Source organism: Acipenser ruthenus, chromosome 2 (assembly GCF_902713425.1).
Source record: "Acipenser ruthenus chromosome 2, fAciRut3.2 maternal haplotype, whole genome shotgun sequence".
NCBI classification, from domain to species: Eukaryota; Metazoa; Chordata; class Actinopteri; order Acipenseriformes; family Acipenseridae; genus Acipenser; species Acipenser ruthenus.
Window position 1 is genome coordinate 99,815,736 of NC_081190.1, and position 18,954 is coordinate 99,834,689.

An 18,954-nucleotide genomic window follows, 5' to 3' on the forward strand; every position below is an offset into this window, starting at 1 on the left:
GTATTTCTAAAGTAACCGGTGTTACCGGACTGTTAAATGATTTAATTAATACGCTTGTTTTATTAAAAAACACATTGCAATGTGTTTATTAAATTAATACAGTAAAAGTATTGCATTTCTCAGCATGTATTATTGCATTTATTTTTGCAAAAATTGCATATATGACGAATAATAAATACATAACTCACTTGTCTGTCTTTCCTACACACGTGGACTTGCATGCAGTCGTCGCTTCTTCAGAGCGATGTTTCTGCGCATGCGCCACCGAACGGGACAGTGCTCAGAAAATAGCATTTTTCATAATAATTATGTATTGTCATAATTTGCTAATGCCGTTTTCTTCAAAAGGCCTCGGGCAAATGTGAAATCTACTTCAAAAGTCTGATGCATTTTTTTTTAACATGGCAAAAACCAGCACAAACGAGCAACATTTCTTACGCCTCCATTGACTCTCCATAGAAAAAATTCTGCCGAGCTCCTAGTATATACCACGATGCTTTGCGCACAGCGAGACGGAACTCAAGGCGGAGTCGAGTATCTTTGTCAGTACATGCAAGGGTGCAAGAATCAAAATAACATTGTTTTTATTAAATGTAAACGTCATCTATACAATGCATTCTGTTCCGTCTTCTGTAATTATATATATATATATATATATATATATATATATATATATATATATATATATATATATATATATATATATATATATATATATATGTATAAATTAAAGGCAGTTTCATCCCATCATATTCTGTCGTTGGGCCCCAACCTTTACCCCCCAAAAAGCTTTTCATAATCATACAGTAGCCCCTCGCTAAACCAGACATGTTTGTCCGACATAAGGAGATGTCGGGTTTAAAAACAATACAATAAAGTCACACACACATACATTTACAGTTCTCAATGCATTTTAAATACAAATAATTGTGCTGAAATAACACTAATGTGTTTTGGGTAGGCTACACATTACATTATGTAAAAATATAAATCTGTAAAGTAAGCCTATACAGTATACAGTACAGTAGTAAAATCAAATGAATACCTAGCGCACTTTTTTATACTTTAGCCTACTGGTTACACAAAATAAATCATGCTGCTGCATTGTACACATTGGTGTAGAATGCAAATAAAAGATTATTGTAAATTGAAACTAACTGATTTTAGGGTTTTTTTATTTTATTTTAATTATTATTATTTTTAATTTGGTCTACTTAGCCTAGACAATTAACACACAATAGATCATGGTCCTATACAGACGCTCAAAATGAGCTGGAGGGGTTAGTGGCACATTTGTGCAGTATATTGCTCCCAACATGTAAGTACACCCTGACTTTAATGAAAATTAGGTACTTGGGTGTTCATCCCAAAAATACATTGAGTACAACTGGCAACACATAAGAAAAAGCGGACTGGGAAATGGCAGCAACAATTGTGACTGTTTAAAACACGCTTTCAAAAGTTCTTAACAAATTGATGCAATTGTAAGTGTCACAATTGCCAGCAGCTTTAGTACATCTCATTACAATATTGATGATCTCCACCCTGTTTTTGCGAATTTCTGCAGGAACGCCCAGAATTACATATTAATTTAAGGCTAAAGAACTGCGGCTGCAAAGCATTCGTTAAAATGATGCTGCCAGCGTTGTGTTTGTTTAGTACATTTCACGCTACACTTCCAACTGGTTTGCATGTGGTTTGCAATGATTGCAACAGATGCAACACTTTAGTACATCTCCTTTAGTGTACTCTAGTATTACACCCCTTGAGATCCAAACATTAAAACAAAGACAAAAGAAACCCAATCAAATAATTACAAATAAAACATGTCACTTCATGCTTTATCAAATAGCCACAGTTTTATGTAAAAAACTAAACAAGGAAGACAAAACAGACAACATAACAAAGTCATTTTTTTAGTCACTTTAGGTTCTGAAAGGGTAAGTAGCTTGAACATCATTTGATTAATTTGTTCACCTCAGAATCCATCTGGCATTATCTGTGTAGGCAGAATCTTAGTTGCCAGCTCATTTTGAGTACTTCCTGATTCCTAAGAAGTCCCATGATGAGGTGACCATTCAACCTTTTGGCCCTATAGTAAAAGTATGAAGAAGACTGGGCCAGCAGAGTTGAATGGGCACATCTTGTGATTTCTTTGACAACAGGAAGTATTCAAAAGGAGCTGGAAAAACATGGAGTCTTGTAAACATACAACTTAAAAGAAAAGGGAAGGGAAAACTGAAGAGGCCCAGTCACATCCCAGTTCTTCTCCCTAAACATGCTGGTCCAGACCGAGGGAAAGGAGTGCACCCAGTCTGAGTACTTCCGTTTGCTCAGCTCAGCAGGGTTCAAAGACCTGCAAGTGCGTCGGACGGGGAAATGTTATGACTCCATTCTTGGGATAAAATAAGCAGCACCACAAGAAATGAACACAGAACTGTTCAATATCTGATTCTGTTCATTTCAAACTGTTCACGTATGTTTTTTCTTTACTGTGTATGCATGCTTATCTATTTCTGTGGACTTTGTTAGAAGACATTCAGTTTAGTATTAAACCTGGTATCTTACAGAGCATGTTATCAAAACTTTAGCATGATGTTTACAAGCTGTCCAGTGGCCTTTCTATGTGTATTATCTATGTATTTTTTTATTATTATTATTTGTTTATTTAGCAGACACCTTTATCCAAGGCGACTTACAGAGACTAGGGTGTGTGAACTATGCATCAGCTGCAGAGTCACTTACAACTACGTCTCACCTGAAAGATGGAGCACAAGGAGGTTAAGTGACTTGCTCAGGGTCAAACAATGAGTCAGTGGCTGAGGTGGGGTTTGAACTGGGGACCTTCTGGTTACAAGCTCTTTTCTTTAACCACTGGACCACACAGCCTTCTATTTGTTTGACCTCTGTGGTGAGTACATCCAATGAGGGGCCGTGGGCTCTGCTTTCCAAGGCGTAGCCATGGGAACAATATTCTTGCATATATCATATATATATTTGGTGTTGTACCTAATGTCAATGAATAGCTTTTATTCTAGATAAGAATTTGTTCGATTGTGATTTACACAAGAGAAAAGGGAATTCAATAATATTTACATTATTTTGTAAGGTGTTTTCAAACAAAAACATTTACCGCAGCTAGTGTGATATTCATGTTTTAATAAAACAAAAGTGTATCTTTTGTTTAAAATAACTTTTAGCTCTTTGTTGCTATAGTCAATTTCAAATAAATGGATTTAACCCTTTCCGTAAAGGTTGTAAACAACACTACTGTGTGCAATTTATTCAACTTGAATACTGTATACGAAACAAAACTGACAATGCATTTATAATGCATGTTTACATTTGATAAAGCTTTGATGTTTTATGTTTCCATACAGAACTAATTGGACTGGCCTTGCCTGCAAAAAGCATTCAGTTGTGTGCAAGTTTTAGAGCAAAAAAAAACCCCAGTAGGCTCAAAAAGAGGGTAAAATAATTACACCTAGACCACTGCTCTACGTGTGGACACCTCAGCATGTCCACATCAAGCAGTGAAAAGAAAGATTATTGGCTGGATTCACAGATCCCGATTAGCACTAATCTTACCTGATGTTATTTTAGATAAAGTATTCCCAGATTAGTGATATGTGAAACCAGCAGTAAGCCTTAATGGCTGGAACTCTTTCTACTGGCTACAAACCTAATTTCCAGTGACCTCCACAAGCCCACATCCCTACAAGAAAGAACCCAGCTACACCATGTAACCGAAGAGAGCAAAAAAGAGAAAACATGACATATAATGAATTAATGACCTGTTTTAAACCAAGGAGCAAGTAGGGCATAGGGATTTGCAAGCAAGGACAATGGCCACTTCCGAAAGGAGTGACCACACCCTGCAGCGTTTCAGTTTATTTTAAATAGGTCACTGCATCATGTGATTATTTTTTTTTAATCAGGAAATGCACAAAAAAGAACTCAGATTCTGCAGGCACAGAAAATGTCAAGTGATATTAGAGGAACAACGCCCAACCACTCCGAATGATCGCAAACATCTTACAAAGGGAAGGTGCAAAAAACATTTGAAGCTACAGTACTTAATAAATAAAATGCCCTTTTTTATTTTATTTTAATCAATCAGTCGCTGTGTGAATAATTAATTAATTAATTACGCATTTATTTTATAAACATGTCAAACTGAATTGTAATAGAAATTGTAATAATAACAACTGTCTTTCATGGTTTAAACACCGAAATGACTGGATCCTGTGATAGACCGTCACACATTTTCAGCAGTGTCTCTGAAGTGGAATTGAATGCTTGTCAGGTTTATTATGAAGCTGAGGTTTCAGCACTTACTTAGACACCCAACTCTTAAGTACTGACACGGCCTGTATTAGCCAAAAGCTTCAGCTGTTTTATCACATACAAATCTAATGGTCCTTACAGGATTGTCTTTCAATTCTTACAACCAAAGCAGCTAGTGGTGTAAGAAAGCTGCTGGGCTGGCAGCACTGAAGTCATTGAAGTTTGGATATAAAATCCAGTTAAGCAGTGTTATATAGATGTACTACTACAAATCTTTTTCAGCTTTCAGCAATAGTTTTAGTTTTTTGTGTATCTTTGTGCTCAAGATCAATACATATTTCTGTTTAAATATTATCATCTCCTGGTCTGAAATCTGGGTAAGCAGCCTGGGCAAGAAAGCAAGGATTGCACAAACAGAAGCAATGTGAGCCTCCTCACCCCATCACACCGCGAGCAGGCCTCAAGCCTGTTGACAACCTACGAGGGGGTGAGGGTCTCCGTGACCACCATCTTTTTGAGACTTCTTGAGGGAATTGTACCAATTTTTGTAACAATTCATTGGTGTTGACTACTGTCTAAATGGAGCCCCCCCCCCCCCAACTTATTTCACTTGTGACCTCAACCACATTTGAACTCAGGCCCCCAGATGTGGAAAGCTACTACAATGAAATACAGCTGTTTCTTTATGCAATTTAACTGTACTGTTTATTTTTTAAACCCTCTAAATGGCCCTGTAACAGGGCAAAGAGCACTGTACATGGATTTTGTTTTTTTTAGAACAGGGTTTCCCCCTCCACCCCTGTGCAGTTTATTTTGTATTTGTGGTTTATTACTAGAATTATTGTTATGATTTATTATTGGATTTATTTATATGACGGTGAAGCACGCGAGTTTTGTTATTGTTTTGGTAATGTATAAATGTGATGGCGTAGCCGTGTGTTTTGTTTTGTTTATTTTTAAACGTGTTCTGGAATAAATTAAAAACCTCGTGCAGAAGGTTGCCATCTCCCATATTAATTAAGTGATTAATTTGTTGCTAAATCGGGAGATGGTCACCTGCTAAAAGCCTGCAGCTCGCTGCACTCCAGGTGGGTGTATGAGAGGAGAGGGAGAGGGAGAGAGAGAGAGAGAGAGAGAGAGAGAGAGAGAGAGAGAGAGAGAGAGAGAGAGAGAGAGAGAGAGAGAGAGAGAAAGAAAACGAAACAAAACTTAAAAATATACAGGAACAGTGACAGCGACTGCCCAGCCTGACCTGTATTTATTATTTTGTGTTTGTGATTTGTTTTATTTAAACCTTTTTTTATTTTTTGCTCTGTGAGCGTTTTATGTTTAAAACTTTTTATTTATTTTTGTATTTAAATAAAATGGTGCTGCCTTTAACTGCAGTACTGTTGGTGTCAGTGTATTTCCCTTCCTGCTTCTGCCTTGACGTCACCGCCCAGCCACCCTGCCACAGGCACAAATAAAATGTGCACAGTTTCCAACTGAGGAAAATTACTCATCGCCCCCACAAAATGCTTTAGCTTTTCAAGTATTGCCTTAGTCATCTTCTCGTAAGTGGAACTGTTGTTAGTGAAAGAAGATAAATTGACTTCACTGCACTTGTGGCTGAAGTCCTCTTATTATCTACCAAGGAAGTAAAAACACTTTCCATAGATTACAAGGTAGACTGTTTGCTTTTTAACGGCTGCTTCTACAACTAAAATGAAAGCAATGCTACTTTCACATGTTAGGAAGTACACACACACACAATTGGGGTAATTAACCCCAATTAAAAACAGACTTGTAAGAATATCGATATGCTAATAGAGGTCAAATGCTCTTTTTAATATGTGGATAAGTACACATTTAGTGCCTTGTAACACATGGTAACTTTCAAGCAACCACTTCTGGCAACTAGTTGACATTTTATTTCTGATATATGTGTATCCAATCATATATTCTACATCCGCTCTCTCCCCAATTTGAAATGTCCCATCTTAATGATGTCACCACACTACTGCACAGTAACAATTATAGAGGTGTCAGCTCCCTCATATAAGGGACTATCCCTCATATTAAACACATGTTAGCTGTTGTGGTGTTGCACTGGAGATGGAGATGGAGAGGGAGAGGAAGAGGGAGAGGGAGAGGGAGAGGGAGAAAGGGGGAAGGTGGGTCTCTAATTTTGTATTGCATTATAATGGCAGGCATTGGAACCACTGTATTTCCAATACACAACAAGACAATATATATATATATATATATATATATATATATATATATATATATATATATATATATATATATATATATACATTAAAGAAACTTATTTCTGTGTGTGGAATGCTGCCAGCTCTGAAAGGGTTAACAATGACGATCGGAACTGGTGCGCCCACAAAGACATTTGACATTTGAACACTTTTTGCTTGAGGCCATATCTCATGTGACCTTACAGTTGCTCCGTTCCTTCAGTAAATGACAGAGAGAGAGATAAAGCAGTTAACAAAATACCAGTACTTCTAAGAAACGAAATAGAGGGCGATTTTGGTAACCAGAGCAACTGGAAGAGTTTCACTTTCGGGCATTGCCCGAGCCAGAACATACCAAAGCTCTTCAGCTGTTTCTTTCATTCTTTAAGCTGTAGTCACACACCTGGCATGCTTTTTTCTTAAATACAGAGTGGAGGAGGTTTTTCAGTCTCAGGATATGGCACTCTGGTTTAAACGCCCTCCCCCTCCTCACAAGTACTCTGAATGATGGAGTTGCTATGATAATGACAGGAGAGGGGCCTGCTGCTTGGCTACACTGAACTTGGCTGGGACCCAGAGGTGTCAAGCCAAGCAATGTGCTATGCCTCCAGCACCTGCGTGTTTCATTTCCAGGAATTTACGTGTGCTTGTTTGTTCCTGTTTCAGAATGCACCTCATCTTAACCGAAGGGATGATTTGTAGGAAGATGTGATACTGGTACCAAAAGGGTGACTTCACAGCATCCAAATATGACACTTGATTGTGCTTCTGGGCTGTCTCATCAAAAAAAAAAAAATTATAATATTTGAAACATGAAAAATATTTATATTGATATTGATGTCAGCATGGAAGAGTTTGCATTACAATTTCAAATGTGATAGCAAAACTGGACTTATTTAACAGTCTATACCAAGGCTATGTACAAAAACAAAACAAAACAAAAACACCCATAAAAATACTAATATTGGAAATACAAAACAATAATAGAAGAATATCCACCACAATTTGTTTATTTGAACCCATATGTATGGTATCTTCTAGGGCCATTGCATAATTAAAGTCTCCACAAATGGCAGACCATATCCTTTTTCTTTTAAACTATACAACTCTGCACTTTTTAACGGTACAATACATCAGACCCAGGGGATTGTTAAACCATGGTACCTGTGTGTACAGTTTGGCTGAGGTGACATACTGTATACCAGTCATACTCTGGCAATGGCTGGTAAATGGTTTTCCTGTTGACTAACATGCATAGCCAGTACCATGCTTTGATGTCAAATGAAACTGTACATGAAACAGTAACTGGCTTCCTGAAAGTAAGGCAAGCAAACCGAGAAAGTTCTTTAAACTAGTATAGTACAATATATCATGTTTTAAAACTACAAAGCGACTTTCTGAAGCAAAATGAGTTAATTCTATAGGGAGAGGCCATAGCTGTACTGTAAATAGACTAATTCATCATTTGTTGTCCCTTTCTAGGTTTTTTTTTAGAAGCTTTTTATTTGGCATGGTATTAAGTCTGCTAATGACTGTGCTGTAATGATCTTGGGTTGAGAAATAGTAAAAAGTACATTATTTCAGAAAGGTTCAATTAAACATGGATTGGTGACTAAACCAAGCAGACTTCTGAGCAAAAGACTAGCCTAGGAGCCATTAAACCAGTTATGTGCTATTGCAATTAACATCATACATTGTAGCAGAAGATGAAACCACATTCTTCCAAGATATTTATAATAAACTCAACAGGTATGGTGAATTACTGTACACTGTTTTCCAGAAACAACTAAATAAACCCAACAATACAATTCCAAACAACCACAAAATGAACAGAAAACAGAAAATGTACAGTTGTGGTAATGGTAGTTTATTGGTAGCCTTCTAGAACAACACAAATAATTCCCTGAAAGAACTGTAAAACAAAAGTTATCTAAACAAGCAAAACAAACACAAACAGAAAAAACAAACAAACAAGAACATTCTGTAAAAAAAGGGAGGTTACAATACAATACAATACATACATTATTATTGAACCCAGATTAATAGAATATATATATATATATATATATATATATATATATATATATATATATATATATATATATATATATTGTACAGACTTTACCCTGTTCTGAATGAGTTAACGTAACAATATTGAACATACTGTACATTTGCTACAATATTTGCAAAAAAGTGCCCCCCCTTGTGGCCGTAGTGACACAAAAATGAGTTTAATTCGCAGAGTCCTTCCTCCATAACAAGTGAGAACGTCAGTCAGACAGTGTTTGTGTATGAAGGAGAGCTACAGTCTGCTGCTGCATGAACTGATAAACGTAGCACCATTTCTTATATAGAAACTCCACCGCCACGACCAGCCATTTCTGTAGGTACTGTCACATTTCTCATTTATTTTATTGGATTTAGCAGAAACGGCGCTTATACACGGATCGCTGCGTTGTATTCCCTTTGGTAAGAGTTTGGGAGGTTAGAGCATTTTTTTTTTTAATGCCGAAGGTCGCTGCCTGGTTGAAATAATATGAGACGTCATTAATATGGCGCCAAAGATTCAGTTGTGAGATAACAGCAACCGCTTGATCATGGAGTGTAAAATATTTTCTGTCAGAAAAGTTACGTGTATTTTTAAACGACAGGGTAAAAATGAAGTTTTGTTGATAGTTGTTCCACAATAACTGATTTTTTACGTTACGGTTATATATAGGTACTTTGGATTATGTTATCACTAGTCTAGTACAATTTTAAACCGGACAAACTGGAATATATATATATATATATAGTAGGTGCAGCTACTTCGTTATGGTGCAAGGTCACGATTTAGGTATAAAGTTCAGAGATGTAAACTTGTCAGAATTTTCTACGCGAGCAGACAGGGTATAGGTTTTCCAGTCTGAGATGACGCTGTTGGCGTTGCCGAATGTGTGTCAGCACATGTCTGAATAAATATCCATGTCAGGGCGTAACAAAGTGGGATGTTTGAGCAGTCATGGTGCAGTTCAGCGGCAAAGTTGTACTCGGTCATGTACACCTACGTATTAATTACATCCTCTGTACCCCCAAACCATACTTCTTAGCTAACGTACTGCGATGGACACGTGTACGCCTGTGTAACTAAGTGTATTTGTTTCAGTAAATAGTAAGGGTTGGAAAATTACGGATGATGGATAAAGCAGATGCTGCAAGTTTGCACACCGAAGGACAGGTAATCAAAGTAAGAAATGTGTAATTTCTAAGATTTAAATAAGTTTAAATAATAATGAATTTGATCTGAAGAAAACAACAACAACAATGATGACGCGGTTAATGGTTTAAAATTATAATCTGAAGCAGTTTCGTTTTAAATCTGTGGGTATAAATAAATGTATGTGAGTTTTTGGGAACAACGGAAAAATGTGTTGCATTTTTTGGAATGGCTAGTTTGAAATGTGAGGGAGGTGTGGCTAAACTATTCAGTAACAGCAGGTGCAATGTTGTGCATAGCTACCGGTAGTTTGTACAATCGGCTGAAAACGCTCGGTTTGATTATTCACGTATTTGCACGAAATTAAGGACCCGAGGGAATGTTTTTCTAATAAAAAAAAGTTTAGATGGAAAATAATACAATTAATTAACTGACTGGAGAGTGGTTCGTTTTTATAAAACAAGACATATATTTGTGATGTTCCTCTAAGTATTTTTTTATGTTGTAATGTTTGAAATTATTGTGTCTATCACTTTTCTGCGTTATATGTTTGTGATAAATCGGTAAATTGATTTTGTTATTTGGATTTCTAAATAAGTGTTACACAGTAGAGGCATCATTTGTTTTTAACCACCAGGTGGCGTTTGATCAATGTAGTCGTGTGTAGGCGGTAGCGTTTCTAGATTGTCTGCAGTAGTAATGTCAGGTTTTACTGTAAAAACCCGAATTGATAATTGCTATTTTATTTGACATGTGGTAATAAAAAACAAAACAAAACAAAAAAACGGATAAGTGTAATTGCAAAGGGCTTTCCTGGAATCCAGGAATAACTTGGTCTAGCTGTTTAGATTTCTTTGGTGGTATTGCAGCGGTTTTGCTTCTTCACATTTGAATCTATCAGATTTGGGTTGTGAGTACCCTTATTGCTTGTCTGGAAACACCACACGGCCGAGATTGATTTAAGTATCTTCTTATTGTTCGACAGAACAGCTGCATGGTGTGCTCATTTCCACATAAATCTGTGCTCATCATTGACAGTGAACCTGGAAAGTTAGCACTGCGATGTGTGGATGGATAAAACTGTGCAAACATAATCTGTAAAGAGATTGCTGTATTTTAAAAGAATAATATAAGTCAAAGGTGAGTGTTGAAATTAAAAAAAATAGGTGCAGTATAGGAAGCCTGTTTGCCTGTACCAAACTGAGCAAGTGATGGAGTTTGATTTTTAAGGGTGGAGGAAACTTGCCTCGGCATTACCTTTGGCATGTAAACACACTTGGCAGTCAGTAAGTTCTGCTTTGTGATAACATCTGGTCCACAGAAGGCTGTACAATAGCAGACACCAATTGTTTTTATGGGGTTTCTGTGACACTGTAGTATTGGGGCTTAGCAATTCATTTTCAAGATTTCAAACCCAAAGGCAATATGTAGCCGACTGCACCTCAACACAATGTAGGATTTTCATTTGCTTGCCTTCACTAGAATTGATCAAGCTTTGCCATGTTTTGAATATAAAACACTTCTTTTGCTTGAGTATAATCATATCAGTTGGAAAAGCAAGGCTATACCCTAATAACAGTTTAGGTCGGCCAGGGTGTCTTCGGCTCACCGTGTACCAGCGACCCCTGTAGACTGGCCGGGCGCCTGCGGGCTTGCCTGAGAGCTGCGTTGTCCTCCGACGCTGTAGCTCTGGGTTGACTGCATGGCGGGCCTGCAGAGTGAAAAGAAACGGTCGGCTGACGGCACACGTTTCGGAGGACAGCGTGTGTTCGTCTTCACCACTCCCGAGTCAGCGCGGGGGTGGTGGCGGTGAGCTGAGCCTATACAATTTCAAATTGGGAGAAAAACAGGGTAAAATCAATTGGCGACTACTAAATTAAATAAACAGGGGTGCTTTCCTCATTACCTGATTTTGTTTTAAGAATTGTTGTAATTTGATGATATATAGAGGCAATACATACAGGTGGCTATGAACATTTGATGGTCTGCTTTAGAAATGTGATGAATGGTGGAGGCAATGGTGTGTGTGCTATGGCTGATTTCATTGTTTTAAATGAGAATTCAATTGAATGCCTTTTGGCAAAGCAGTTAAAGCGAAGCATCCACAGATTCACATTATTATCCCTGTTATATTGGTCATATTTAATATTTTTTATTCTACATTATCTACTGTAATGTCATAACTGCACATTCATTTCAGCATGTGCCTTGCCTTTAATTGCATACTGCATAAATCATATTATTTAATTCTGCATTCCATTCCACATACAGACATTCCTGTGCAATAGGAGTCTTATTTACATCCCTCTAAGCTATAACATATCTGTCCGTTCAAAGTGAGTGAGGAAAAGCTGTGAATGAGACTTTCTGCTGTTGTACAGTCTTCTTACCCTCAGGGCACACTTCTGTCAAACCCTCTGCTGAGTATCCTGTTTTACTGCTATTGCATGGTCTTGGGGAGATCGTGAGGTGGTATCTTCTGCCCACTGCTTTCTGGAGTTTCTTTATGTGTATTCAAAGGTGATTGAGAAGCATCCATTAAAAGACACCCCCAACCTTCCCATTTTTGGATTGTCAGAGAAAGGTTTCATGGATATAGACTATAGCCAAACAATCACAAGCTGGCGCTCCCTCGATTTGGCACAGTTTGTATAATTCACAATGTGGTTGATTCATAGTGAAGCTGTGTATGAGTATATTTCATTGTGCAAGCACACTAGTCTACCACCCTCAATGTTAATATTGTGACTTCTAAATAATGAGGGAGCACTACTGTAGGCAATGAACTTGGACTGGATTTGTGATCTTTTTACTGTTTTGGACTGGCAGGGTTCTGACAGTAATCAGCTGAGGGCTAATCTAATGATCCTGTTACTGTACAGCTGGTGAAGCTTAAATGGTATTGTGTGATGTTCTTTTATTATTCCCTGATGTTTCATGAATTGTAGACTTGCGCTGTTAAAAAAACAAAACAAAACACGTAACCACTTGTGTCTGGAATTCGTGTACTGCACAGTCTAGACCAGCATATTCATTGAGTGCTTGATGGCATTTTTCAGATTCAGTGCATTCATTTATTAAGCGCTGTGCTTTCTCATCGTCTCTTTCAGTACACAGGTGCTGAATTGAATTCCATGCACTGTAAACTTATAGTGGCAAATGTATTCAAAGAGAGGATCCTGAAGGATTTGCTTGTATTGATCTATTGACTTTCATTTACACAGTGTCACTAGCAGCGATTAATGGAGAGAAGTTGAATTTATTATTAATATTTATTTCTTAGCAGACGCCCTTATCCAGGGCGACTTGCTATTGTTACAAGATATCACATTATTTTCACATACAATTACATTATTTTTTACACATTATTTTTTACATACAATTACCCATTTATACAGTTGGGTTTTTACTGGAGCAATCTAGGTAAAGTACCTTGCTCAAGGGTACAGCAGCAGTGTCCCCTACCTGGGATTGAACCCACGACCCTCCGGTCAAGAGTCCAGAGCCTTAACCACTACTCCACGCTGCTGCCCTGAATGCACCTCATTTGCTGCCTTTGTACAGTAGTAGAGAGTTGTTGTGTTGCAGTGATTTTATTTAAATAATTTATAACTTAAAATGCTCACTTGCAATGCCAGTGGTTGCTGGTTTGCGTCCAGTGTTACATGTGCATTGATTAATATTATTTATGAGATCTGGCATTGACCTTTTGTTTGTGCATGAATATTGTGTGCTGTGGTTCATTCTCTCTCAGTGATGGCTCTCCTCATTAGTGGAACTACCATGGAGTATTTTCTATTTGTTTCTGTTACTTCAGTAATACTGTAGTCAGCAACATTTAAAAATATCTTATTCATTCTGGGTCCGCATTGTATCAGTATTATATGGTGTTTCCTGTTCAGTACTAAAAATGCTAGTGTTGCTTGGGCTTTGAAATAACAACATGAATTAATACATTTATAAAGGAAAAGCTCCACTTTTGAATGAAGTATGCTTTCAAGAAATGAGTCTGCATCGAGACACAATTGCGTGAGCCTGGTGACCAGGCTATATTAAATTACTATTTGAATAGGGCTTTCCATTTAGGAGCAATCATTCTAAAGAATTTGTCTTAAAAATATTCTCCAATTGATGCAATAATCTGATGCATGAACCTTGTTTTTCTGTGAAGTTATCCAATATGCAGGGGTGTGCAATTCATATAGCCCTACGCACGGGACAGCAAGTTTTTTATTTATTTATTCTTCCTATGTTCGTTCTGTTTCTAGAAAAAACTCCAGGTACATTTCTAGAGAGCCACGAGCGTTTCTGAAAACTGAATTGCAGAAGTCTAGCACCGACACACAAACATACATACTCTTAATACTGTATGTTACTTACATTTACTAGCAAATGTGTCCCAAACTGCACTGAAAGGAACATTTCCTTAAAGTATGTTATACATTTGTTGAGGTGAGGTGGGGTCACAGGGAACCTTTTGTGTACCTTGAAGAATTTAGTGAACCAGTCAAGCTACAAGGCTAGATCCACCCCCACTAATTGATTGACTGTGTTAAAGTAAACCAAAATCCTACAAGTTATATTCTACTTTTGTGTGTGTGTTTTGTGCGATGGGGAGGTAGATTTTTCTAGCATTTTGTCCCTTGGACAAGAAGTTTTTGTTAAAAAATAGCACACCCCTGAATATGTACATTTTATGTACACAGTAGTAGCCATTTAAAGTGATACCGCAGTCTGTATTTGAAAGCACGCTGGTGGAATGTTCTGGATCATGGACAGTTCATCATATCACACTAGCATCATGTTTTTTTTGGGGGGGGGGTGGGGGATTACAAACCAACCATTCCTAATCGATCGGACAGGTCCTCATCAGAGCTGTAATCCAGGGGTTCCCAAACTTTTTTACTTGAAGCCCACCTGTTCAGCTGCGGCCCACTATTAGCACTCCTTGGTAAAATGTGAAATTAAAAACTAACAAATTAAACCTGTAACATTATAAATAAACCTAATCTAAACTGTCCTTTATTCGTTTGAATAAATATTGTGAAAGATGGAAATCACATAGAATATGCACTGAGTGAAAATAAAATTTTTTGAAACACTTTAATTTTAGTAAATAAAATAAATTGCGAAAACTAAACAGACGTTTCTGTCAGACGTTTAAATTAGGTACCTTTGTATAATTGAACATTTTAGAAATGCAGTTATTTTTCTTGGTCATCAAACAAGAAAGAAGTGCATGTCTCTTAAACTCTTAAATCCTAATTTCTGAACACTGTATAACTAAAACCTACAGCCGTTACCTCTTGCGCTGAACTGTCATGCACAAAAAAGACGAATGCGCACATTACAGAAGGAAACGAGAGCCTTGCACAAGTTACTTTTTTAGCCACTACTCTGTGCAACCAAATACAACTTCCAAAATCACATTCAATTGGCTTGCAACATCCCCCCCCTCCCCCTCCTCTCCCCCCCTAGAATAGCAGTACATCCGAACATTTTAATAAATCAATTACCCGTATGTAACAAGATTTATCAGTTTGATTAGTAACTTGATTTAGTTAATATTGAAACATACATCAAAAGTAGTCAATATTTTAAATGTTAATAGCTAATTAGTCACAAAACCATATTTGCCATAGGCATCAATTGAATTTGTAAATGAATGTTATCAAGTACAAAGGTTAGTATGAAAATGTTTCTACAAAACCCATTCCAGCATCTCAAAACTGAGTCCATGGTACAAATGCATTCAAACTCCTGTAGCTGCCTTTTTTGTTCTTTATACTTTGCAAAACATATTCTTTGGAAGCAGATTTGACATAGTGTAATTTTATTAATACTGAACACACTTCTTACAGCTGCCAGCAGAGCGATCACATGACCTTAACACTGCCCTATTGTCAGAGCTCTCGCTCTACATCCCGCCTACAGGTAGGCAATCTTTTAGCTCCGATTTGTGAATTTCTGCTTGATTGACAGTCTGCCGATACTGCCTTGCTACACTTTAATTTTTCTACAGTTACAGCTGCTGTCGGCCCCTGCTTTTCACTATTAATAGAAAGAAATGCATAGAATGCCATTGCTCCCGCGGCCCACCCAGGCTGTGTTGCGGGCCACCTTTCGGAAGCCCTGCTGTAATCGATGCATTGAGAACACTTTCAAAAACAAGAAGCAAAAAAAAAAAACTTTGAATACCGAACTGAAAGCATGCTTGTGCTAGCAATGTAAGATTAGTATTATTATTATTTATTTCTTAGCAGACGCCCTTATCCAGGGTGACTTACAATTGTTACAATATATCACATTATTTTTACATACAATTACCCATTTATACAGTTGGGTTTTTACTGGAGCAATCTAGGTAAAGTACCTTGCTCAAGGGTACAGCAGCAGTGTCCCCCACTGGGGATTGAACCCACGACCCTCCAGTCAAGAGTCCAGAGCCCTAACCACTACTCTCCACTGCACATGAGGTGTGAGGTTCCAAGTTAGGCTTCTGGGAGATTTGTTGATCAATTAATGTTTTATTAAGGCTTGCAGAATAAAAGCCATGGCAATCGATAATCAAATAATTGTTGCATCTCAAGCGTTTCGTGTCAGTTGCTGATTTGCATGTAGTAATGTTTTAGTATGTGTTGTGCCGGTCTACGGTCTTATGTATATGGTATTGACCTCGTAACAAAAGAGCTGCATACCACAGTGTTGTCGTGATCAAATACAAGCTCTGTTCTTGTTGAGCCAGAACCCACTGTGAAAAGAGATTGTTTCCATTTCTCAAGTAGTACTTAGCAAGATGAAACCTGTGGATGTGTTAGGGGATTACATTACCTATAGGAGGTGAGCTTTACTGTATGGAAAGACAAGGGCAGCTAGCTACACAGTGGTACAGGAGCCATTGGAAGAATGGTACCACAGTTTCATTTTCACATACCCATGTATCACAACGGTATGAAACATTAATTATCTATTACACTTATACATATTAGTATCAGTGTAATTACGTTTCTGGACTCCTGTGCAATATTTTTTACAAATCCATCCAAATAATATATTATTATTTATTTCTTAGCAGACACCCTTATCCAGGGCGACTTACAATTGTTACAAGATATCACATTATACATTATTTCACATTATACATATATCACATTATTTTTACATACAATTACCCATTTATACAGTTGGGTTTTTACTGGAGCAATCTAGGTAAAGTACCTTGCTCAAGGGTACAACAGCAGTGTCCCCCACTGGGGATTGAACCCACAACCCTCCGGTCAGGAGTCCAGAGCCCTAACCACTACTCCACACTGCTGCCCAATTGGTGAGAACCCTGTTGTTGTCTGGAAGGGACAAGCGTGCCTTACGAACCGTTCTTACTGAGACATGAACAGAAGAAGGAAGTGTCTCATGGGAGTCAGACAAGGTTGTGAAGTGGGTGCAGTGCTCCTCATCCGTGCTCAAGCAGTGGGCAGTGTTGCACGGTGCAGTTATGGCTTCTGCTCCCAGCAGGAATGAGATCTGGTGAAAAGCTCAATAATTGCTTGTGCAAACAAGCCTGTCATCGTTATTACAATACTTTCTGAGCAGGAATGTTGTAAAGATGATTGCTTGGTAACACCTGGAGTTCCTGTTACACCTCCCGCACAGGCCCTTGGTAAGGTGTTGTGAGCGATGCACTTCTGCCCTCTTGTCCTTAACAGGATGCCCTATGGCACTGATCTTTGCATTATTGATGTTTCTGATTGTCGTCTTCTAATCCTTGAACTGTTTTTACAGCAGTGATGTATTTGTTGTAAAATGTAAGAGGATGACAGATGCTAATAGATTCCTCAGTTGAAATTGGCAACAGATGGTATTTAAGAAAGCTGTGACGTTCTAAGCCCGTGTTAAAAAAAAAAAAAATCCCAGCTCTGTGGGTTTTCAGGTATCCGCATGGCAGAGTGCACTTAAGGCCTAAACACAGAATTCTGTTGTTATTTTGTTCATAATTTAAAGACACAATTCTACGGTTGGTACGGTACATGTTTACAGCTGCAGGTAAGTGCAGCAGACAGTCATGAGTCTCTGATGTTCAAGGTGGTTAATTCTGTGTATTGCTTGTTTTTGCTATTTCAAGATCCACTCCATTTCAACAAAATCTCTAGAAACATTCTGTTGAAGAGTTCTAAAAATTGCAGCCTAAGCAATGCTCTTGTTGTGTGCCTTTAGCCTCATGCAGTACTTGTTAGTTGTTACTTGTGCTACAGGTTTCAAGTACCACCTCTGCATCATACAGGATCGAAGGAGTGAGAACCAGCCGTGTGTTACTGTTGCTGTTGATGTTCACCACCACCCCCCTTTTTTTTCCTGTAGATTGCCTGTTTGTAACCTGAAGAAGACCATGAAGCGAAGCCGGCTTCCCAGCAGCAGTGAGGACTCTGACAACGGCAGTAAGTGTTCCTAGCATTGTTTTCAGATATTTTTCATTTTTCTCTCTGAAGTGCACTTAGAATCGTTACATTTCTGTGCTACCGGCCAGTAAAATAAAAGGACAGTCCACCTGTTTACAGTATTCATAGATATGAAGAAGAAATTTGGTACTGTTATCGATTTTTTTTTTTTTTTTTTTAATTATTATTATTGTTTTATTTTTTTATCATTTTTTATTTTTATCACCTTGATAAAGAAAAGTAATCGATAAAGGCTCTGTCTGATCATTTATTGTTAGTTACGTGTTATATCGTGTAAGAGTGGGACAGGTGTGTTGCAATAAGAACACCTGGGAATTGGTCCATCACTGCAATAAGAACTTGAGACTGAGTGCTCCATTTCATGTTTTCTGTATAATGTAATAAGCTAATCAGACTCAGCAGAGTGAATGAGCACACCTTCAGTAGATTCATTCACACCTGATACCTGAAGAACAACAAATGGATCACTCTGACACTTGTGTGGTTTTGAGGTTACTTCAGAAATGTTTTCTTCTGTACAATTCTGTCACGTGAAACCTTTATGCCTAAAAAAAAAACCCCAAAAAAACGTTTTGGCTCGAAGTCCCTAGATTAGGTTTTTGTATTTTCTTTAAAGAGGTTTAAATGTAATGCATGTGTTTGTTTGTACATTATATGTTATCAAATGTAATACTGCAAAGCCTATGATTCACAAAATGGAAATGACTCTCAATGGAAAGCAATTTAATAATTTCATTAGACTGTACTAAGATGGTGCATGTGATAAATACTATGTCGGCCATTTAAA

At 37.7% G+C, this 18,954-nt stretch overlaps 1 protein-coding gene across 4 annotated transcripts in view; it reads left to right on the plus strand.

The window, feature by feature from the left end:
* Positions 1–8,769: 8,769 nt before the first annotated feature.
* LOC117408606 (protein Jade-1-like) overlaps positions 8,770–18,954 on the plus strand; it is a 41,180-nt gene continuing 30,995 nt past the window's right edge. The window contains exons 1-2 of one of the 4 annotated variants that reach the window (XM_059004760.1): positions 8,770–8,905; positions 18,070–18,146. In XM_059004760.1, coding sequence (XP_058860743.1) covers positions 18,098–18,146 — 49 coding nt within the window. In that variant the 5' untranslated portion in view covers positions 8,770–8,905; positions 18,070–18,097. Of the gene's footprint in view, positions 8,988–9,118; positions 9,736–18,069; positions 18,147–18,954 lie in introns of those variants that run through there. The other 3 variants (XM_059004764.1, XM_059004765.1, XM_034013737.3) reach the window with 3 other exon arrangements.